This window comes from Meleagris gallopavo, chromosome 11 (genome assembly GCF_000146605.3).
Source record: "Meleagris gallopavo isolate NT-WF06-2002-E0010 breed Aviagen turkey brand Nicholas breeding stock chromosome 11, Turkey_5.1, whole genome shotgun sequence".
Taxonomy (NCBI): Eukaryota; Metazoa; Chordata; class Aves; order Galliformes; family Phasianidae; genus Meleagris; species Meleagris gallopavo.
Genome location: NC_015021.2, coordinates 12971992 through 12994871, shown reverse-complemented (window position 1 = coordinate 12994871; position 22880 = coordinate 12971992). Strand labels below are relative to the sequence as shown.

At 43.5% G+C, this 22880-nt stretch overlaps 2 protein-coding genes and 1 long non-coding RNA gene across 9 annotated transcripts in view; 2 read left to right on the top strand and 1 right to left on the bottom strand.

The window, feature by feature from the left end:
- The window catches only part of OSTN (osteocrin), a 92929-nt gene extending 85748 nt beyond the window's left edge, over positions 1 to 7181 (top strand). For 5 of the 6 annotated variants that reach the window (XM_019619029.2, XM_010716733.2, XM_010716736.3 and 2 more), the window contains 4 exons: positions 1610 to 1708; positions 3558 to 3775; positions 5807 to 5886; positions 6180 to 7181. In XM_019619029.2, the coding sequence (XP_019474574.1) occupies positions 1610 to 1708; positions 3558 to 3775; positions 5807 to 5886; positions 6180 to 6193 (411 nt within the window). In that variant the 3' untranslated portion in view covers positions 6194 to 7181. Of the gene's footprint in view, positions 1 to 1609; positions 1709 to 3557; positions 3776 to 5806; positions 5904 to 6179 lie in introns of all 6 variants that reach the window. The other variant, XM_010716734.3, reaches the window with a different exon arrangement.
- A 2531-nt stretch (positions 7182 to 9712) lies between these two features.
- Positions 9713 to 17808, bottom strand: UTS2B (urotensin 2B). 2 transcript variants are annotated; one of them, XM_003209126.4, is made up of 5 exons: positions 16415 to 17808; positions 14458 to 14556; positions 12499 to 12536; positions 11877 to 11970; positions 9713 to 10376 (listed from the first exon to the last, which is right to left on the bottom strand). In XM_003209126.4, the coding sequence occupies exons 1-5, from the start codon at positions 16566 to 16568 to the stop codon at positions 10351 to 10353; spliced, it is 411 nt and encodes a 136-aa protein (XP_003209174.2). In that variant the 5' UTR covers positions 16569 to 17808; the 3' UTR covers positions 9713 to 10350. The 2 variants fall into 2 exon arrangements, with proteins under 2 accessions (XP_003209174.2, XP_010715034.1); XM_010716732.3 differs by having other exon boundaries at positions 9714 to 10376; positions 16445 to 17332.
- A 1383-nt stretch (positions 17809 to 19191) lies between these two features.
- Positions 19192 to 22837, top strand: LOC109369391. The gene is made up of 3 exons (XR_002118371.2): positions 19192 to 19310; positions 19790 to 20018; positions 22196 to 22837. It is a non-coding gene; the product is annotated as an uncharacterized LOC109369391 (long non-coding RNA).
- The last annotated feature ends 43 nt before the right edge of the window (positions 22838 to 22880 follow it).

Here is a 22880-nt window from a genome sequence, read left to right as displayed (position 1 = left end):
CCAGAGCTTTAAAAACACCAAGCCAAACCCTTGTCTGGCTTTAATGGCTTTTCATATCAAACTGAAGGATGGTGTTACCACCTGGTTTGCTGCTTTGGCTTTGTCCTTTGATTCGAATAAGCTTAGTCTGCTCACTGGAGAGATTTGCTCCGTACAGATTAACCAGCTGCTTTCTTCCTGGCTACAACAACCCCTCATGAAGAATATAAAGAAGATATGTGTAATGGGCTAACTGGATAACAGAAGCACACACAAAATTTACTTTTCTTCTTAGAAAGAAAAACAAGCAAGAAACAGAGCTTTGAGAAAAAGCATAAATGTTATATCTTGTTAAAACTGGATTCCAAGCACTTCTGTAGCTTCTCTCTTTTGTAGTGTGGGAAAGAAATAGAAAGCCAAATACTTTTCACCATGTGTTCTCTGAATGAGCTTATGAGAGATTTGCTAAGCAAATGATAAAACAAATGCTGTATATCATAGAAATGCATTCATACATCCTTTCTTTTCTTGCTTTTGCCAAGAGAAGGGTCAGCAAAGAGCAGTTGAAGCAGACTTGAATTCTTCTCTGGGGCTGAACCTGGTAACAAACTAATCAAATGCAAATTAGCAGGTACCTTTGGCTCTAGAGGCCTTAGCCTAGCTCTTACTAACATCAGCTGAAAGATTCCCACCTGGTCGCATTAGAGGCATGTCAAGTTTTAAATGCTAGATCCAGTCAAGGACTGAAACAACATTAGCCTAAATCCACAGCTGAAGAAATGCCTGCATCTTCCTGATTCTGCCAAAATTTGAACCTTTTCACCTTACTTTGATGCTCTGCAGGCATCAAAATGCTACTGGGGAGATCTGTGATTTCTGTAACAGCTTTAGGAAGCTGTCCTGAGTTTGGAGTGGCTCGTGGCCACCTCTGCTTACCAATTCACCTGGTTTTAACACAAGTTTGCATTCATTACTCCCTCCACTGAGAGGATGGCACAATTGTGCAGAAAGAAATTAAAAGCTTTTCAGGGTCCTGCAGTCAGCAGAAATCTGATTTTGTGTCCACCAATGAAGGATGCTCAGTGCTATCTGGTTACCGTTTTTTATGCAGTGGCCTTGTAAGGTGTAATATATTAACAACTATGGGAAAGATTTTTCCTTTCACTTCTTAAGGGTCTTTTGAGCAAGGTGTTCTCTTCTTGTCTTTTCACCGTCAATCTGTGTACATTTTCATGACTGTTTGCTACCTGCTCTCCCTCTCTGGGGATGTGGCTATGGAGCCGTTGTATGGGAACTGCTGAATCACGGCCTGAACCTCTGATTGATCAGCTGAGGTGAGGAGTGGGTCAGCCACGGAGCACAGGTGAAGGCAATTCACCTGTGCTGCAGGAAGGGATGGAGCCTGGCTGCACCTCTCCTAGACCCATTTAAGTGCTGACTGCCAGTGGGGAAGGATCTCTTCTGGAGATCCCTCCTTTGGAGTTTTACAGCAAGCCCAGGACACAGGTAAGCATTCTATCTATTCTCTTTGGGTATAATAACCTGCTTAGCCAAACTCTCTGGTATATTTCATAATTATAACATCTGTGCATTCATCGATTATACAGCCATTAACTGTTCTCTGTTGCAGATGCTGCAGTTCCAGCTTGCTGTGGTCCATCTGGCCCTTGTCATCACCCTGCTGCAGTGGCATACTAGCTCATTGCTCCTTGCAGAGGCAGCTCCAGAGGTAGGTCATTGTTTCTGCTCATTGTCACATAACACTCCTCTTCGTAGGTTGCTCCTGGCTGCTGTGTGTGCAAGACACTGTGATATCCAAACAGTACTGAAAGGGAAATGGTGTGTATTGATTCTACAAGGGACAAATCGTGAGCAGGACAACTTCCCCAGTGAAAAGAGCAATGTAAATTGTATGGCTCTCAGAGGATGCATCAAATGAAACCTCGCCCTGATTCATGCAGACTCTCCTGAAACCATGCGTTTCCATGCACTAAAACATTTTCCAATGACTTCAGAGAGAGAACTCCCACCAGGGGAAGATGGTGGGAGGGGGGTAATAAGCTAACACTGAAAGTTTTCCCTTTTCTTAAAGGACAAATAATAACGTGAATTGAAGCCTCAAGGAGAGCTTTGATAGAACATTGCCTGCATCAAACTTAAAGGAAGCATGAGTCAGGAGAGAGAAGGGGCAGAGAAACTTGCCTAATTTGGCAAAGGAAAACAATGGACACAATGGGAGAGCTCCTGTCTCTAGCTTCATCTAGTAGGATATGCAGGGATTGCATCTGAAAATGCTTTTAGTCCACTCTCTTTTAAGTCACCTTGACCTAAAACAGATGTGGCAGCGAAGATGTTTGTGTAATGGTTGCATGTCATAAAAATCAAAGGTCTAAAAGTTTAACTGGAGTAGCACTGTTTGGCTGTATGGTGTTTTATAGGTCAGTTTTGGAGTTAGATGCATACTGACAAATACTTCTCTTCTGCCTTGCTCTCTGTCTTCAAGTGAGCAATGCTGGTTATAGAAAATAGGGCTTGGAGGAATCCATTCCCTGTACCAGCTGCTATTCTGATGCCACACAGACCTGATATCTCGTCTCTGTCAATGACAAATGTTTGTGAAGTGAGTATAAGAGCAGAACATCTTCAGAGACTTCCTGATCCAGATTCTGCACTGGATCAGGGCGTTCTTTTAGCTGCTGATGGAGCCAGAATGTCTTTGAAGCAGTTTAAAATCTTGCTATCTGTGACATCTTTTGACAATGCATTCCACTTCATTTTATGTTTAAAAAAGTAACTCCTCATATTTATTTTAAATGTAGTGAGTTCAGCTAAAGAAAGGGGAACTATTCTTGGTGGGTTTTTTGTTTTGTGCTTTTTCTTTGAAGAAATTGCTAATTTTACTAGTCCTTACTCGACTCTGCTGTTCTTAAGTTTTTCAACCCTCTATTTTACCCTCACCCCAATCATTTCTTTGCTCATCTATGAAGTTGTGTTTTGTCCAGTGACTCACCATAAGAAAACTTTTGTCTACTTCTGATTACCATCTAACACTCTTTACTTTTTACAATTTCATAGTACCCTTTCAAAGATTAAATGAGAAGAACCACACTTAGTACTCAAGAGCAGAGGATATATTTTGCAATCCAGTTTCAAGCATTATTGCATTATTGTAGATATTTATTGCTACTAATTGTAAGGGTTTCTGTTGGTAGTGGTGTTTTTTTTTTATTTTAAGATACAGTTCTGTTTCAGACCTCTATGAAAGTTTTATAATTCTGAAAATGAACAGAAATTACCATTTAACAGCACTTGCAACTGAAAGAAGGGAAAATCAGAGGGCAATGTGAGAACCCTTGTGAAAATATTGTTTCATTGCTCCTCCTTATATAAAGGTCAGAGGTTTATACAATCCATCCCTGGTTATACTCATCAGCAGTAGGAAGTGCCACCACCACAACTATGGCGTGGACCACTATTATTGTCCACAAGCATATTACATCATATTACTCCTTTGATTAGAATGTGCCTGAAATCATTTTTCTTCAGCAACAAACTAACGTTGCTGTTTTCTTCTGCAGCCTTTGGAGCCTTCTGCTGCTCTGGACATGGCAACGCATCCTACTGCCAGTGAGGAGAAGTCAGCCTCCAGCCTGGCAGCCAAACTGCTCCTTCTTGATGAGCTGGTGTCTCTGGAGAACGAGGTGACTGAGACAAAGAAGAAAAGGAGTTTTCCAGGATTTGGTTCCCCAATCGACAGAATTTCTGCGACATCTATGGATGCTAAAAGCAAACAGAGGTAAAGAACTGGGCCCTACCAGTGATAAAGGTGGGAGAAAGCTGTTGGTATGTTGTCCTGGATGCAAATGATGTAGCTTTAGCCACTAACAATTTTACTGCAGTTGTGCGATACGTCTGATCTGGATATCAGAAACTCTTCAGAGATCATTCTGGCTGCATGATATATAGTTCTTCAGCTGTGATAGATAGCATACACAGTAGTTCATTTATCCTTAGTGTCATCTGGATAGCAAAGGCTGTTCAAGGACATGCATATTTGCTCATAATAACAGACAGAAATGTACCAAAAAATGCAGTTTAAAGCTACTTTTTTGGACCTGAAATTATTTAAAGCCAATGTATGCCTGAAGTTCAAAAGCAAATGAGGCAGAAGTGAAGGTTTGGTGGTGCACATCTGGGATATTGAGATGAAGAATATATTGTGAAAATGGACAGTCAGGGTGCAGAATGGTCTTCCAAGGAGAAAAGCTTCAAGATCTTGGTCAACTTATGACAAGGCAGGCTTTAATCAATACAGGAGTACACCATTACCTCCATAGTTAGAAGACGAGTATGTTTTTAACTGAGGGCTGAAGAACAGCTTGGTACAGGTGGTGAAAGTCAACATGTCTGAGGCAAAGCAGGTGGTGATGTTCACCATGCCTGAAAGAGCTGAATTGTCTTATTCCCTCCTTCTGCTGCTGGATGGAATCCCCAGTGCTGTAACATATTTAATAACATGTTTAAAGCTTAATCTGGAAATGAGAAGTACTCCTAAAAGCCAGTCAACATAATGGATATTTTTTTGTTGTGCTTTCTTCTCTTGTCATTTTTCTACTTATTTGTCTAGTCTGCTAGTAAGATTTTAATATAACTAAAAATGGTAAAGTATGAAGGTTTGAAGTCCTGAAGTACAACTATTTATCTGTGTATCACTTTGAGAGAACAAAATCAGTTTTGTTTACTTTTTGGCACATGGCTGGCAGGTGAAAATATACTTTGGAATTTTTAATTTTTATATGTATTATTATTAAGAGAGGGCACTTTAAATAGAATATGTCACTTTGTTCTTATTAAGTGCTGAAATTGGTACAGTCTCATTTGGAAGGCGGAAAGGGAGCAGCAGGCAAGACTGTGTAAGTGGATTGTTCTGCTATGGCTACAGATGGCCACCAGAGGGGAAGCTCAGCCACAGAACCTCTCTCAGGCTCTTTCTTGTTGATGTGATTTTACAGTTTTACTATTTAACTACAAACCACAGCAATACTGCAACCAATGCACATGCAGAATGCATCTCTTGTAAATCAGCCTGTGTAGTTTACAGAGGGGATATACGAAGGAAGGACTCTTTAGCAGGATCTGTTGAGATAGAACAAGGGGAAATGGTTTCCTACGAAGAGGGGAGATTTAGTTTGGATGTAAGGAAAAAGGGGTTTGTTTGTTTGTTTTACACTGAGGGTGGCGAGGCATTGGCACAGGTTGCCCAGAGAGGTGGTGGATGCCCATCCCTGGAGACACCTAAGGTCATGTTGGATGGGGTTCTGAGCACCTGATGGAGCTGTGGGTGTCCCTGTTCAGTGAAGGGAGTTGAACCAGATGTCTTTTAAGGGGTCCCTTCCAACTCAAATGGTTCTATGCCTCTTTTTATCAGATCAGGCTCAGTATGACTTCATCAGCCCCGGTCCCACTTGCATCAGCTTATGCCTACACTGTGTTGGAAAGAGTACTGCCTGTGGGGTGATGAACTGTGTAAAAGTGTTTGATATGTAGGATTTTGGGGAAAGGGTTCTGTGGGATTAAAACAGGGGTAGTGCTTCAGTGCTAGTTTGTAAAGCAGGTGCCACTCTTATCCATTAATTTTTAAAAGAAGTAAAGCATTTTATTTTTAAGCTCTCACATCTTCAGCTGCTGCTGCACAGCTGTTCTGTCTGAATGGTAAAATTGTGAGTGGGATGAATGGAGGAATCAAAGATGTAGTAACGCTTTTGGTTATTCCTATGATGTCTTTCCATAATTCTTTCCCTCCTTCTTTCCCATTTTCCCCTTGCAGGAAAGTAGTTGAGCTGCCTAAGAGACGGTTTGGAGTTCCTCTTGATCGGATCGGAGCGAGTCGTCTTGGCAACACCAAGGGTTAGCAGTTCCTGCAAGTAAGCCAAAGTGTCCGGGTGTGAGCAGGTTGGAGAGTCCCTCCTGCTCTCGATCACATGGAAATGCTCAGGTCATGGCAGTAGGTTTGGAAAAGGAGCCTTGGGAAAGGAAGGCTTCTTCTATAACACAGATTGTGGCACAACTTAGTTTGAATCCTCTAAATCAGTACTGCTGCCTTTCAAGAAGTATTTATTAGCTTTTTCTTCTCCTTATGTTGTCTTTGCTTGCAGTTCTGATTTGAGAAGATGTAATGTTTACTGCTTTTCTGCCTATAGGTTCTTCCGAATGATTGATGCCATACAGGAAACATCACAAATGTGGAAGATGCATCAGAGCACATCTTGTCGTTGACTAATGATTCAACACTCAAGGAATTGACTTCCCGCAAAACCTTCTTCACATTGTGTTTTACAAACATTGCATTTACAAATAGTAACTAATTCAGTTCATCAGATCAGAATGCTCTCACAGATGAGCACAGTGCCACTGATAGGAGGAGACAGGAAAAAAAATGCATGGTTAAATCGTACTGCATTTATCTCTTAAACCTGCAGAAGTCCATTCTCCTAGCAAGGACTGTTCGAATTTTTGGATTTAAAATAAAACTCTCTGAAAAGCCAGCAGCAGTCCATGAAATGCAGGCGGTTTGCTTTGCACAGATCTTTCAAGAGGGTATTTTTCTGTTACATTAGGGGAGGATTTAATAGTTATGGGACAAATCCATATTTTGTTTGAGCTGCTGTTTGGGAGAAGACACTGATATCATTAGGAGTTAATCTGAATAAGTAGTAAGAAAAAAATCTGAGGATTTGCTCTGATGCTTTTAACAGTCTTCCTTGTATCTCTGCACCAAATTTAGAAATGTTTTCATTGTACAGCATATCCTGACATGTGGCGAGACTGTCAGCTTCCTCCTGTAAGCTAACAAATGCATTTCAGTCCTCCCTATGCATAACATAGGATAGCGTCCAAATATGAAGTCATCTACTTCCTAGGCCATCTGCATTGTATGCCTTATTTTAGTCTCTTGGTGTGTGCATAGGGCGTAATCACATATGCAACTGTAAAAGTTCAAGCATCTCTTAGACTGATAACATGTAAACGTGTGCCTGTTCTCTCTATTTCAATTCAGAGTAAAACAGGTTATCTTAAATTCTGCTTCATTGCTTTTCACTTCTTTCCAGATTATGAAATACAGCTGAAAAGAGCTGTTGGCTGACATCTCGGTGCTCAGATTCCAAACTGATCTCTTTTAAACCTCCTTGTTAGACTATAGTCTACATCAGCTAAATGCCTTGGATTGCTATTCCTGGGTATAAATAATCCTTAGAAATGCAAAAGATGATCCACAGAGAAAGGATTATTTAGGAATAGGGAAGCAAACTGTATCTTACCACATACTTACCCTGTGTTAGGCAGAGAGTTGCAATAAGGCAAGAGAGAGAAATAAGTGTTTATTTCCTGATCTAATGCGAGGCACCTGTCTATCAGCTAACTGAATGAGTTCTTGAGATTAAAGCTGTTCTAGGGTTGGAACTCAGGGCAGTTGCCCCTGCTCAGGCTATAGGGGGCAATGAGGTTCCCATTCAGAAGGGCAGGCAGAATCCAGTGCACATCCCTGAGTCCCACTGCTCACTTTACCTTTAAGTTTGCAGATAAAGGATTTGGGACTGAGTGCTGATCTGAGACGAGGTTTTCTGTCTATGCTAGAAGCAAATCCACAAATGGATTCCAACACAAGCTCAGCTCCCTGTCCTCTGGAGTGTGCTGCAGCCACCTATCCTGAGCCTGTCCTGTAGTTCAGTAAACAGTTATCTTATTGCACTGAGCTCACCCAGACAGTCTGCAGATAATCTGATTGCCAAGCAGCCATATGTATGGGCTATGGGCAGATTATGTAAGTCATGTACTCCTGACCTCTCATATAGATGTCTTTCAAAAGCAGCATGGACAGACTTATTGCAGGGCATATTTTGGAAGGCTTGGATCAGAGGAATCCAATGGTGATGCATCTGATCTGCAAAGATACTGCTGGATAATTAAAGTATTTCAACAGTCAGCTGGTATTAGTGTGGGCTTCTAAATAAAGAGGATTTTTAAAGCCTGTAGTTGGATGCAGAAATGCTCTCCATCTGAAGGAAAACATGAAAGCAAGTCAGGACAGAGATCTCTGTGGTGGTGCTGCCTGAAACTGGGACCTGGAAGCTTCAGTCACCGCATGGATAACCTAGGAGAAAGTAATGGCCTTTCTGTTCATCTGCCCCTCCAAACACACTGCAGTCTCCTTTAACATCCATGAATTGACAGGTGACGTTTAGAGTATGGTGATGTCTGAAGGGTCGAGTGCTATGATTTGTTTTCAAATACAAATACATGTGTAGTGTGGAGGTCAACAAGAGGATATACTGCAGCTCCATGTTGCCTGCTTACAAATCTGTTCTGATACCTGTGAGGGTTTTCTGTTAACAATTCAATATGCTCTAGTAGAATGCCTGAGGAAAATCCCTTTAATTATTGCCTGTGGGTCATTAACTTCAGTAAGTTTGACTGCCCAAGCATGGGTGAGGTGTAAACAGGCATAATGTGGAGGTGGCGCCTGAGGAAAAGTTCTGTTCTGCATTTAGGAGGAAAGATAGGAGCCCTTGCTAATGGTGAGTCTAGTGAAGACATCCCTATGTACTCTCTGAACTTGCAAATGAATTACTTTCAGCATTGATGTTCAGCACTCCAGCAGAAGCAGCAAACATAGCAGCATGTAGTAGAGTAGTCTGGGTACTGTGAGCACTGAATGCTTAAAGGAAAGACACCCTTCTCTTAGCAATAGGCCATACTTTTTCCTGCATTTGTTGCTGTTGTGAGGATATGTGAAGTATGTTTCCACTTAGCTTTTTCAGGTTCGCAAATGCAACAGAAAAGGGGAAATTTCTTCTGAATCACTGCTAAGGAAATAGCAGAGGTAATGTTAATAGCAAGTTTTACTTTGCAGGTGATTAGCCTTCACCTATGTAATCAAGCTTTTTTTTGTTTTGTTTTTTTGGCCATATACACCAGCTTTAGCCAGTAATAAAATGAATAGATCTCTTGTTGATGAAGTACATACAAGGCACTGCTGTGGTAAGTGTGCATATCTTGCCAGAGCCCAAGGCAATGAGTGTAACATGGTAATTGGTACTTTGGGAAAGATAAAATTCTAAAGAATACATAGCATGCAAGCTGCAGTTAAATGACATGTCTACATAGGACTGTAGAGTCAGTTCAGTTCTAGTGAAAATCAGTCCATGCTTTCATAGTGCCTACTGAATTCTGCTGTCATCTACACTGCTGGAAATCTCAAAGCTAACATCAATGGCTTCAAGATTTATTCTGAACTTACACCTGTGGGAATATGATCCTTTTGCTTTGCAAGTGAACTTAGATAATGTGATTTAAAATAGTTGTATGTAGGACCTATTGATGGATTGTGATCGCTTCCTTTTGGACAGGTGCAGAGAACTGACAGTTGGACTAGATGATCTTAATGGTCGGTTTCAAACCTTATGATTCTGTCAATTCTGCAGTAGGAAAAACCAGCTAGCATCTCTTTGGGGTAAAGTAGGTAGAAGTGAGTAGGGATAGTCCAGTCCCATGAGTACAGCAGTCCTCACACATGCCCATGTTCTGGCTAAAGAAAGGACATGCTCCTGAGGCATATTAAAACAAACCTGCCTTGCTCTAACAAGGTGTTTAATAGGAGCTTTGTGATCCGTTATGTAACCAGAGCCTACATCCATGGAAGTGTACTCCCCCTTTAGGCCACTGGAAGGAATGAGAATGAAAACAGCGTGTGCTTCTGTGCAACAGAAAATCTTTATTGGAGTGATATCCAAAAGATCCAGACTTCTGTGCCCGTCCTCCCCCAAACCTACTGCATATGTTGGTGGGACATAACAAGGAACAACAGCTCTGGCTTAGCAAGCCAAGGCAGGCAGCCCTGAGCCCTCCCATTGCACCCAAACTGCCTTCCTTTCCTATCAGAGGATGCTGGGGCTTCCGGGACCCGCTCATGGGACTCAACAGAAAACCCAGGCCCCACCGTGAGCAACGTCTGCAAGTGGGCAGAGGGCCAAGCTCAGGGGGCCGGGCTGGTGTTTGATGCCTTTGGGGACCTGGTGAGAAGGGCAAGAATGTATGGTGGCAGCAGTCTGAATGGTACAGCAAGTGAAGTTGGGGAACATCTTCCAAGCAGAAGACTGTGGAGGGTGAGGCCTGGAAGGAAGGAGCAGCGGAGGTGGCAGGGAGCTTCCTGCACCTATCGTGGTGCCTCTTAGACTTGGCTGTGGTGCAGTCACAGAGGGTGACATCTAAGTTAGCAACGAGATGAGAGAACAGAACAAACTCTTAACACATTAACACCCAGCACGCAGTTTGGGGAAGGACCCATCTTCTTCTTCAAATCCTAGCAAGCCTTCAGATGCAGTATTTCCAAAAGCAGGCTGGAGAGGGATACAAGAGAAGAGTTTTAGCATCCAAGAGACTTTTTTTTCCCCAACTTCCCATAGCTTCCTGGAGTTGGTTTCAAAAGCCCAGTATCCTGAGAGAGTTGGAATATTAAGAGCTCGTATAACACTTCTAGAAGGTGATCCTTTTGGTTTCTTAAAGTAAAAAGAAGGGGTCATGATTTATAATGGTTTGCTATTCCTTTTGCTCTATTTCATTAATGTCAGGAATAAGCTTTTTCTTTCTTGTCTACTGGTCATCAGTTCTGCAGCCTCTGAGTTGTGTGCAGGGCTTCTCACCCATGGCTGATGGAAAAGCAGGATACTGACCTGGAAACACCTGATCCAGACCCTCCAATTACTTTTAAAAGCTCAATCACTATAGCATTCTGCTTCCAAACAACACTTACCACTGTGGGATCTTACAAGAAGAAAAATTAGGGAATTATGTGGATTTTGGTGTTGGAAAAAGTAACTGTGTCACCATTCTGCCTGGTTCTTTGAACCCTGTACAGGTGTCAAGTGTGAGAAAGAATTTCAAATTGTTTTTTGTGGGAGAAAACTTCTACTGAATCAGCAGTGCTCAGGCTGAGACAGAGGCTCCTCCCAAAATGGATAGACAAGACAAAGGCTCTCTGCTCTGTTTTGTGGCAGAATCTGATTTAAACCTGGCTGGGAGAAGCAGTTTTATGTACAGTTGATTCTTCCAGACTGGTGGGAGCATGGATGAGATAAGCCAAATTAATGACAGTCTCCAGGATTGCTTACAAATTGCAGATTGTCTAAGCATCACCTAAGCACATAAGCCAGTCTTGCACAGAGGGGGATGTTCCCTTGCCTATCTGGCAGATTGTCAGCCTGCATGAGCACAGAGCATGGAGGTTAAGGGCAGAAGGAACTCTTTTGGGGTGAGGCCAGATTTGCAGCCAGTGACTACTCTGTCACTGCTTTGTGAAGGAGTCCTCTGCTACCAACATGAGCAGCATGTCCTTGTGCTCTTGGGCAGCCCTGCAGGAGTGCAAAGCTCCCAGGATGTGCTGCAGAGAGCAGAGGGACTGACTGGGGACACAGTAGCTCTTAGCTCCCTGCATTCCTGCTTGATTTCCACATCCTTTTCTTTGCTGCTTTTCAGCAGCTCAAACAATTGCTGCATTTTTCTCAGCAGGGAAGCAGTGACCTTGCTGGATGTGGACTCATGCAGGCCACATGCCTCATTATGCCTCCAGCACAAGCTTTGTGCCCTGCGGAGAGTGAGGGGTGCCCTGTGAGGATATATTCCTACTAAACTGCCCTCTGAATAGCTCCATAGTTAGTCTCAGGCTGCTGCTCTAACTGCCTCTGGTGAGGTCCTGAGTGCCAATACACAGTATTCAGAGCGTGCTTGGGGCACGTTTATTGTCACTGTTCTGCTACAGATAGGAAATGCTGGAACAGGGAGCTGGATGGGATGGCTGCTGCCAGCCAGACCCATAGTCAGGCCTCTAACCCAACACTTACCACGTTTTTTGGGCTGGGATGCTGAGAGACTTTCCAAGGCATCGGCCACCTCTGACCTTTCCTCAGCTGAGAGCTGATCCTTAAACTTCAACAGCTGTTGAGAAACAGACAAGTAGTGAGCAACTGCTCTAACAGGAGGATGGGACTCAGCACAACATGGTAGAGGCAGGCTGTAGGCAGCCCTGCAGGCAGCACCCATGGGAGCAGGACTTTTCCAGGAGGATCTGCTCTTGGAGCACCTCCTCGTGTCCTCCTATCCACAGCTTTTGCTGACTTGCTTACTACATGAAAGCCCACAGTGTTTTGCCTCCATCTGCAGCTTCTCTTTTCTAGCAAAATGGGGAGGCTCAGGCCATGGGCTGGGTCTGCTTTGCTGGTAGGGGACCCAGAGAAATGCCAGTCTGGGGAAGGCATGCAGGTGCCATGCGTGCTGGAGCCCAGCATGGATAGAGAAAGCTGATGCAACGCACAGGCAGACACTAAGACTTGCCCTTCTCCTTTCGTCTTCCATGCAGATTTCTTTTAGCATCTGTTTTTTCTTTTTTTCTTTTTTTCCAGCTTAGCTAGGGTATTATTTATGCAACAGTAGATATGTATGTGTCTGCGCATTTGCTTCTCTCACCTGTTCAAAGTCGTCAAATTTCTTTGCCAGCTCCCAGTCTGCAAAGAAAGAGAGTCACACTGGTAATTCCTAAAGCTCAGATCTGAAGCAGTTTCTTCATGTATGGTGATGATGAGTTGATGGTTGGACTAGATGATCTTAACAGTCTTTTCCAGCCTTCCTGATTCTAATGATATCTCCTGTCTATAGGTTGACAAGGAAAGACCCATTTACCCTTTAATTCCTGTCCAGCCTCTGCTGTGCCCTTCTCTGCTCAGCATTTGGATGTCAGGCACCATCTTCACAGATCATCAGGCTGAGCAGTGCTGCACCAGGCTGTCTAAACCTGTGCACACAGATGGGCAAAGTGCCATGAGATGTCAGGGAGAGAGTCAGGTTCTGTGGACAGAATCTGAGGCTCCAGCTGAACTGGGTTAGCAATAGAAAAGCTGCAGGAGAGATTGTGAGTTTCCCATCTCACTCCTCTTGAAGGGTGAGGGACGCTATTCCAAGGCCAAGCTGAGGTTAAAAGCAGTTAATGATTTTGAATAAGATAGCTGAAACAGTTTTGAAAGGGGAACACAAAGCCATCAGCTGCTTTGCAGTGCCAGTTTGTGAAAATATGCACTAAAATAAGCAGAAGAGACAGGAAATTGCTCAAGAATGTCTCTGTTCAGCCCAAGAGCCAAACACCAGCCCTGGGCTGTCCGTGCTGTCTGCTCCTGGCGGGGCAGTGGGTGTTGGTCTGCATCTCCTGGGGGATTTAGGAGCTTATTCCCCTGACCTCAGATAAGGCTGCAGCACACATTGCCAGACTCAGGCTTTTTTTTAACGTTTGAAACTAAGGAGAAAGGTGCCAAAAAAGAGCTGCCTCTGTTCTCAGTTTCTCCTCCAAGAAAGGAACAGTTTAGTTGAAAACTACTGAATATTTTCTGATAGATATAAAACAGAAAAATCAGCAGTTCTTAAGTAAACCCATCACACCAGAGTGCTAGGGCTATGGGCAGGTAGTGAGGCTCAGCTCCTTCCCTTGTCTTGCCAGCAACATCCACAGGCAGACTCCTCTTAAATGTGTCTTCATGCATCCATAAGTAAAAAGTGCCCCTTAAGAGCTTATTGTTATAATTGATTTTATTATTATTATTTTACATATTTTTGCCTCTATCAGAATTTCAAGTGCTGATTTTGGCTCAACTTTCCACGAAGAATAAGCTTGGCCAATGGCTGCTATGAATAGAAAATGAGCAGCGGTCGAAATTTGGAACGGATTATCTCAAGCAGAGGGAAGGAAGTTAATTTATGGAGGATGCTTTGAGAAACTGCCTGCTGTAAATCCTCTGTCTGTGCTCTGCTCAGAGATTCATTATATTCAATTGTCTGGCATAAAACGCAGCCTTTCCTCCAGGAGTAATAAGTGCAATAATCCATAAAGCAATCATAAAAATGTTATTTTTTGAATGCGTCCCCTTTGCAAGAAGAATGCCTTTGTTAGTGTAAGGACTTGATTTATTTGTATTTATCTATTTGTCCCTGGATTGTTTAACTACTGCCTCACTGCATTAACAAGGGGCTGGGGAGGAGCACTGAGTGATTTTGATTAATGGATTTCCATGGTAAAATTTTTTCTGAGCTTCATTCTCTGTTGTTTTTGCAGGGAAAATCAGCTTCCTGCCCTGAGACCACCACACATGGCCCAGCCCCTTCCCGCACTGCAGTGGCCGTGGGAAGTTCTGACCTCATTAATCCATTTGGTGTTTGCAATTGCTGTGTGTAGTGTCATGGAATGCCCAAGTTTCTCTTTAGAGAGCCTGAGTTTGGAGCCTGTCCCAACACACAGGATGGTCTTAAATTTGGTGTCTGTACATATAACACAGAGAAAAATCTTGACCTCCTCTCTGCAAAAAATCTTGATTCCTTACATCCAAAGCATTCATACAGATACAGCTGCAAGAAGCTTGATCTCCCACTCCCCTTGCTTACCAAAATTTCCTGGTGTCCTCCATGCAAACTTCTTATTAAGCAGAGGAAGCAATGTGTCCTTGTGATTTGTGTCTTCTCTCTCCGGAAGCACTCGGTTATCTGCAGCACATAAAACATGCCATTCTCAGTCTCCAGTGCCAAAACGGATGGACCCTCCATCCCCCAACATTAAGACAAAAATTAAGGCTAAAACCTCTTCTGCAAGCACTCCCCTTTTTGCCCCATCACCCCATCCATCTCCCCAGGGCTGGTGGAGGTTGGAGATATTCCTTACGTGTGCATGTAGCTGAAGAGCCCTGCAGCATTGCCATCTAGCCCTGTGCTCACCCAGCGCTGGGGCTGGGCTCTCTGGCTGCCTGTGGTATTAAACGATTCATTTTGCTCATAGGCAAAGTGTGGAGGAGTTTAAAGCGAGCCTTTTTTTCTCCAAGGAATCCTCTTAACGGTTGCTGTCAGCCATGCCTAATTTCCTTCCCTGTTTTCCATGAAAAATCCTCCCCAAACTGCTTTCCTGTAGCAATTTGGGCTTCTGTATGAGGCCCATTTTGGGAGCTTTCTCAGTGGTTTTTCTCTAGTGGTTGTGGCTATACCCTCAAATGAGTGGTTGTGAAGGTCAGGGCTGCAGCAGCATCTGATGGACACAAGGATCGGATGACCAGACAGGACAAGGCTCTGGGATGCCTCCAGCTCTGCCAAACAGATTTCTAGGGGCATCTGGGACTTGTGTGGTGCATTCATTTTTGGGAAGAGCATAAAATCGCAGAGTGACCATTCCCCAAAATCTTTTGTCTAATTCCCACACCCAGACCTTGCCAAACCCTAGAATATGCCCACAAAATCCACATAAAATGCAAAGAAATGATGCAGAAAGACATTTTTTCTCTTCTCCTGGGATCTTCAAGGCTTCACCTCAATCCCTTCAGGGAGATTAGAAGGGAGCAATGGGTCTCGGATAGCCATCAGACCTACGTAGCTGCGATGAGATGAATGCAAATAATTTTGATACAGACAAAACAAAGCATTGTGACAGATGAGTCCCTGAGATGCTCAAGAGTGTGGGAGAGTACACCCCAAGGTGATGCTTCTAGTATATGTGCCCAGGTCTGCCCCCACCTAATGGTGCAGCTGAAGCAGGGTGTGATTTCAGGAAACAAACCCGAAGAGCTGAGCAGGGCTATGCACTCTGTAAGACCTGCAGTTTGTGTGCTATAAACCTAAGCCTGAAAGATGGTTATGATTTTCAAAGAGCCGCTTTTAGTCATCTGAGAGATTTGATACAGAAAAAAAAAATATATATATATATGTATATATATATAAACACTCTAGTAAAAACTAAACAGAAGCTGTATTTAGAGAAGGTGGCCTCAGGAATGTTTTGGTTGTCATTACAAAAATAAATAGGTGATATAAGAGGAAAAATTGTTTGAAAAGCAACGTTGTTTCCTAGCCTATATTTAGCTGCTTTAATTTTTTTTCCTGCTGCCAAGTCTCTCTAAGAAAGAAGATTAATGATTGACATTTTCCTGTGGAATAAGTTCAAGCTAAGATTAATTTAAATTATGGGAGAAGAACATATAAACAGAAGTTTCATGATTAAAAAAAGTTCAGCAGCACCCTACTCCTGACATTTAGGAGCTGTCACATCTCATATGGTACATACTTGAATTGCTACTCTCTGGTATTTTAATATATATCCTTGGAAATTTTCTTTCAGGAAGAAAGAAGAAAATACCACTACCAGATTTCACCAGATCTGGTATTTTCATTGTTTAGCAGTGCGATATATGAATATGCCGCAGACCAGAAGTATGTGCTGATATGATCAAGTCCCTGGGTAGTACCCATGTTGATTGATTATTTAGTATAGCTCAAGGTTGCTTTAATTTTCTTGCACGGATAAGCAAGTGTTGCATGGCCATGACAAGCAGCAAAGCAAAGCAAAAAGATAATGACCTACCTGTGTCATCTAGCCTGTATTCCAGCTTACCTAGTAGGAAAAAAGGCACTCCATGTGTAGATGGGACATACACAGTCATGGTCAAGATGGCTAGCATTCCGAGGGACAGCTGGATGGACCGCATCTTCTCCACGTATCCGCCACCCAAAAGCATTCTTTCTTCAAGCACGGTGGAGGACTTCAATGCAACCCAGTGCCAGATGAGCTCACTTTTAAGAGGCAGTGGATGTGCCGTGATTGCAAATGGCCTTTGGAGGAGGGGAGAAAAATATCTCTTGAGATATAATTCAACCTGTCAATATGATTCACTCCTTTGGGAGTGGACAGAACAACCCAGTAACAGACGTCAGATGGAACCTGTTCAATATATCTCATATCAGATTGATCTAATGAATTTTGATGTTCCCACAGGCATGCCCTGTCCTTGCGCATTGATATGCATTCCATATGTACATCCATACGTACGTATATTAAGAACATTCTTTCATGGCTGTAGCTTTAATGGAGTTCAGGCATGAGGACTTCCACATTAGCAGGGAAGATCTGTCTAACATACAAGTTGCCATATGTCACCAGTTTGGACAGAATCAGGTTAATGGGTTTTTGTAATTTATCATCACACTTCTTACTGCCTGTATTAATTAATGTGAGATATAATGAGTGCTGAAATGCTGGGAAAGAGAGGGGGAGAGCTCTTTCCATTTAAGTGATTGGAAGATATTGAGTGTGTCTCGCTCACAGTGACTTATGGCTTTGTCAACGGGAAAGGCATCACATCCTATTTTGGGATTGTGTCTGAGTGGGGGAGTGCAAATTTGGCAGCAGACATGGAATACATCAAGGATGGGCAACTGTCTTCTTTTTTCTGGGGAAAAGAAGTGGAAGGCCAGATGCCAGTTCTGTCCGCACAGCTATGTTTTATTAGTGTAGAGCAGAGTAGTGAGGCACATTGCACACATCCCATGTTTTCTCAGGACATCACCATGTCTTGGCTTGGCTTCTCTTTGTGTTGCTTGTCCATCACAATTGAGCAGGGATCTGCTACTAGTTTTCTATTACAACCTTGACAAGAAAAATGGTATCGCGGTAACAGCACTAGCCTTTCTTCTGCACTTCTGCTCCTTCTACCAATCATCATCTGCAGCACTGAATCATTTGTACTATACTTTGGCCAAGCTCTGACTTGTACATGCACTCCCAGTGACTCATCTCTTGTGCTTTTTGAACACCACATCATGCCAGATCACCCAGTACTGCTTCGTCTGATGGTACCTACACTTTGTCTTAAGTAAAAATAATGCCTTTTCCTTGTATGGGCTTTTGGCTTCTGATGCCTAACTTTCCTTTAAACTTGTTGTGTAGCTTGGATAATTATAGGATGACTTGCCCTTTAATATTCCTTTTAATATTTATTTTTTACCAAAAAATGGGGAGTCGAAGCTCAGATTTTTCGCAAGTGCCTATGAAGCTGAATGTGATCCTTCCATTAAAAAATGCTTTGCTACTGAGGAAATGGTCCCATTTTTTTTTTTCTACAGACAAGTAAAACCATCCTGTCTTTCCTCTCAGTCTTGTGAACCAACATTGTATCAGTTGAAGTACTACTCTTCCTTCTTCATAAAGTTCTCTTTGCACCAAAGGATGCCCACCAAAGGGAGCACATTTCCAGACACCACTCTCCCTAAGCTATCCATGGCAAACTGGTTGGTGGTGGGCAGCCCCCAAGAAGCAGAGGCCATAACCTGGTGAGGACCACCTTGCATGGGAGTGCAAGGTGGGCTGTGGTAGTACTGACTCAAAACCATGTTCTTCAGGAAAGTTAAATGTGGTTTTGCTTGATACTAAATGGTGTCCACATTTCTACCAGTCTGTGTTGAGACTGGCCATGACATTGATTTTGCCTTGATATACTGGTGGATTTCTCCATCACACCTAAGCCTTTGTAGAATCCACATACCTCTAGCTGTTTTTTTTTTCCTATTTTCCCACATCATGGTCTATTGACAAGATCTTTCAGGAAGTTGGAGTTGGAAGAGTTCTGGGTTTTTCTCTTGCACTGTAGAGAAACTTCAATTCTGGGTCACTGCAACTGTTCAGACCCCAAAGCAACTTGCAAATACAGTGTGCCTGTCCTTCCAAGAGAGTGCTGTGGTGAAAGTAGTGGACTGTCATTCTCTATTTACACAATAAGAGGGGTGAGGGGCGGATGTTCTCAATGAGTGGGTGGAAAGATGCCTGACAGCCACTGCCAGACACTAGTGACTTTTTGCATTTGTTGCAGTTGTGGAAGGATTGACTTGAGGCATTAGGTTTAATTAACACTCTCACCTAGTTAATATCTTTGCTTTTAGCTCATTTGTCTGAGTACTGAAGATATTATTCCATTTAATTGTTCTTATATATTTTATTCCCAGTAGAAAAACAACACAGCCTCCATATTCTCTCGATTACTTCACCCAGCAGTAACATCTACTATATCCACTGATGTCTACAGCTCAAACACATCAACAGCCCAAAGACGGGAGCTCTGTCCCTAACTTCCATGGTCTTAACTCATCTGAATCTCTTCATATAGAAGCTTCTCTTTACAGAAAGCTATGCAATTTTCAGGTAACTTAATACAATCAATTTGGAAAACTGACCAAAAAAAAACCCAACCAGCCCAGAGGATAGGGATGGAAAGACCTTGCCCAAGCAAGTTGGATGTTACTAAGCTCAGCTGTACCAGCTCTGCATGCTAGAGATGAGGCATTAACAGACTTCAATGGGCTTGATTAGCACCAGCTGTGGCCTTCACCTCTTCTTCACGCTTCACTCTTCCCACAGGCTGAGAAACTCTTTTTAAGTCCAGCCTTGCACTCTAATCATCTCTGTTTTCCTGGATGGAGGAATACTGGTTAGTTATATCTTTGGCCATGGCTCCTACTGATCTGATTGTTGAACTAGAAGCTGAGTTTCTAGCTTAACCTCAGCCCTGTTCTGTCAGTACAGATGTGTTTGTTGCTCACTGGGTTGTGTTTGACCGTTGTTGTCATCGCTGGGCCTGATTCTGACTGGTGGATTGAATTCTAGCTTGACCTTGAACCTTCCTCATCCTCACAGTCTTCCTTAGTGACCCAGGCTCTAGGTTGATCTAAATGCTCCCTGACACTATTTTCCTCAATATACTCAGCCTTCTTCTGTGCATGCTCTTTTCTCTGCCAGGCAGGTCAGCCTGACTTGAAGCAGTAAAAGCCTTTAGGTATTCTGTATGAAATTCCAATTTCTCTAAAGTCACTTTCAGCTTTGTTGCTAACTCTAATTGGTCTCTCTATAACAGATGGAGTCTCCAAATAGCCTAGTTTAACCCCAAAGCAGTAATATGTCTTATTTCAGAGTAATTGTCAGACAATAGGAGTTCAGCAGGTTTCTTGGGCTGCTTGCAAGACCCAGGAGGCAGTGTTGTGCTACTGAAAGCAGGAGAACTTGAACCTTGCTTGGAGTGGCATGTTTCCAGGACGCTTTGTGTGCTGCACATTTGGCATTTGAAGAGGGGGAGGATTTCTTGTCTTTTCCAGCACTTCTTGAGAGCATCTGGAAACTTCATACCCATCATGTATTTCAGGTAAGCCTCAGCAGCATTCATGGACTTTGCTGTGGTCTTTCTGTCTCTGCTTAAACTTTGTTTGCTTGGTCACAAAGCAACCAGCCTGCTGTGGCAGGACGCGGGAGGAAGGACCCCTTACTTAATGTTAGGAGGAAGGATATATTAACTGTCCTGCAGTCTGTGCACCAAGAAGGGGACTTGGCTGAGACCATGTGCTCTCAGCTGGTGGAGATGAGATTTTTTTTTTTATCCTGCCCCATGTGTAGGAGGAGACTTGTGTCTGACTGCTTCCTTGCTTGGAGTGTTTCTAAGGCTATGACAGGCATGGGAAAGAGGAGGGGACAAACTGTCGAGAGGAAAGCAGGCAGGATGATAAAGAGACCATGAAAAGCAGGGAGGAGCTAGGAGCCTTTCAGCATGAGAGGGAGAGCTGCCCTCTCAGCAGGGGTGAGGTGAGTTTTGTACACAGTTTCAGAAAGGCAGGAGTCACTTTGCTTCCCATCCCAAGCAGTGGCTTACAGAACAATCCCTTATTCCCTCTGACCGCAAAACAATTTCCCTCCTTGGTAGTCCGGCCCCTGCTGTCCTGTAGCATCTGTTCTTCCCTACACAACTACTGTAGACCTGACAGCATTGGTGTCTCTTCTCTGTGTTCCAATTCTGTCTGTCCTTCTGTCTCTCCAGCTGTGCTTCACCTGATAGGAATCAAAGTGGAAAGCACCGAAAACCACCCTGTCCTCTGTGTCCTTCACATATTTGTTCTCTGAATTCTCCTCTGCCTATGTCATTTCTACCTTGGGGTGAACCAGAAAACAAAACCCGCTCTGGTCCTGTTATATAAAGCACCACTGGAAGGCGCTCGGCTATTCTGCTGTGGGCTGGTGCAAAGTCCCCAACAGAACAGCACAGCTTCACTGCAGAAAGGAATTAAAATAAAGTGCAGCTCCCTGAGAGGAGGGAGTACATAACAGGGAGGGAGATGTAGTTATAAAATGAGATTCTCTGTTCCTCAGGGGACTGTTAAAACCAGTCAATATTTATGAAGCTTTTAGTCTGACTCATGCAATTTGTTCCCCCTTCTACGTGCCTGTCTTTGGGACTCAGCTGTTGCTTGGCCTGTTACTGCCATAAAATTAGATGCTATAGTTTAACTGTCTCCTTGCGTATTGAAAGAGGAGGGAAAAGTCCCAAGCAGGACATAAAATCGCTTAACTTGTCAACTCCCTGCAGCCAGCAGAGGGAGGGTACAGAGGGAAGCATCATTAGCTCCTATCAGGTGGGGATCACACTAAAGAGAAGCAGCTTAACCTCGTGGTTAAGACAGAGGAGAATACAGAGTGCAACTGGGCTGCCTGTCTGGCTTTCACATCCATTCAGAGGGCTGTCAGGAGATGATTTGGCTTTTTAGAGGACAAGCTAGCTCCAAAGTGTTCTCCTGGAGTGAGGGGTGAAAAAGCAGTGCAGGAATGCAAAAGCATGGGAGAAAAGCAGGGAGTGGGGGAGTTGTGCCATTTGCACCTCTGCTTCTTAATCCTGAGCTGGAATACCTTCTCCAGACGAGTTCCCTTCTGACAGGTGGTTATTTGGCTAAGCCAGGACAGCATGCTGAAGTAGCATGATTTGAGATGACCTGGTTGTACCACCAGATTTACCCTAAGCTTGATCCTTCTCTGGTCTGATCTACCTTCTGCAGGCCATCCTGGATGATGTATGAGCAGTGCCTCAGAACTCAGCAAGGACACAAAGTGCCAAGTGAATGATGCTGTGGGGTGCCTTTACAAGAATAGCATTACCCTAAAGAAGCTAGTCATCCTTGGCCACAGGAGAAAGATTTAGAGTGGTTTGGAGCAGGAGCTGCTTTTCCAGAGCTTACTCCCCTCTGTCAGCTATAGGATACTAGAGAACAGCCACTTGTGGATGTGGTAACTGAGATGACAAATCAGTACATGGCAAACCTGGGGAAACCACCAAGGTAGCTGTGCTGCAGGTTCCGTGTCTCTCTGCAGAGCTAGCGTATCCTGAGTTGTCCTCAGAAAGCCCTGGCACATTCTGGGCAGCTGTTTGTGAGGCACTCTGTCCTCTAGAGCATGCTGCAGCCACCAGACAGCAAACTCACAGCCTGCTGTAAGGACTGGGCTAGGCAGCTCCTGGTGTGACTGAGGAGGAATGAATTCCCTCTGATCATCTCATTGCAGGTGCTGGGCTGAGGATGCTGAATCCTACCTGTATCAAGGACTTCTGCAAGGATCCTTTCTTGTGGCCAAAAATTGCTGTATGGGAATGAGTGCTCGTGTTCGTGTTTCTGAATTTTGCACATTACTTTCTACTTCAATCAGAAATTGTCAGTGAGTCTAAATTGAATGCAGCTTTTATATGTATTTCTTTGGGCATCATGGCCATAAACAAGGCTGGGTGGTTTCAAACCTGTCTGCCAGCAGTACCAACTTTCATGCTGTCATTCCTTTTTCTCCCTCTCCCTCCTCTCAGTTCCCATCATTTGGCCTTCTGACTTAACAAGAACTACTACCTGTTCTTTGGGAAATGTTCTCGATATGAGTTACCCCGGAAAGTCTGAGAGGGTAAATATATCTAGTTTATTTTGAGGAAATTTGCATAGGTGACCATAGCTCTTGCATTTCTGAGAGCATATCCTCCTACCTAGCTTGTCATCTTTATGTAGGGCCACCAAGACTGCAGTAGCTCCTGCACATGCAAAATCTGCTTTGTTGAGTAAATATCAATGCTTTTTGGATGTAGACTTGTGTACACAAAATCAAGGCTTGAAATAAGAGATTTGAGGATATATGTGTCCCTCGCATCTTGACCTTGGGAATCAAGGCTGGCAGAAGTGATAACACCAGATTATTACTTTTTTTTTTT

Excerpts from the sequence above, each read along its gene's own strand:
- UTS2B (XM_003209126.4), bottom strand. The coding sequence starts at position 16,568 with ATGCTTTTGGGTGGCGGATACGTGGAGAAGATGCGGTCCATCCAGCTG. Across the intron at positions 12,537-14,457 it reads GAGGACACCAGGAAATTTTG|ACTGGGAGCTGGCAAAGAAA; the intron begins GTAAGCAAGGGG and ends CTTTCTTTGCAG. Across the intron at positions 11,971-12,498 it reads AATTTGACGACTTTGAACAG|CTGTTGAAGTTTAAGGATCA; the intron begins GTGAGAGAAGCA and ends GTTTCTCAACAG.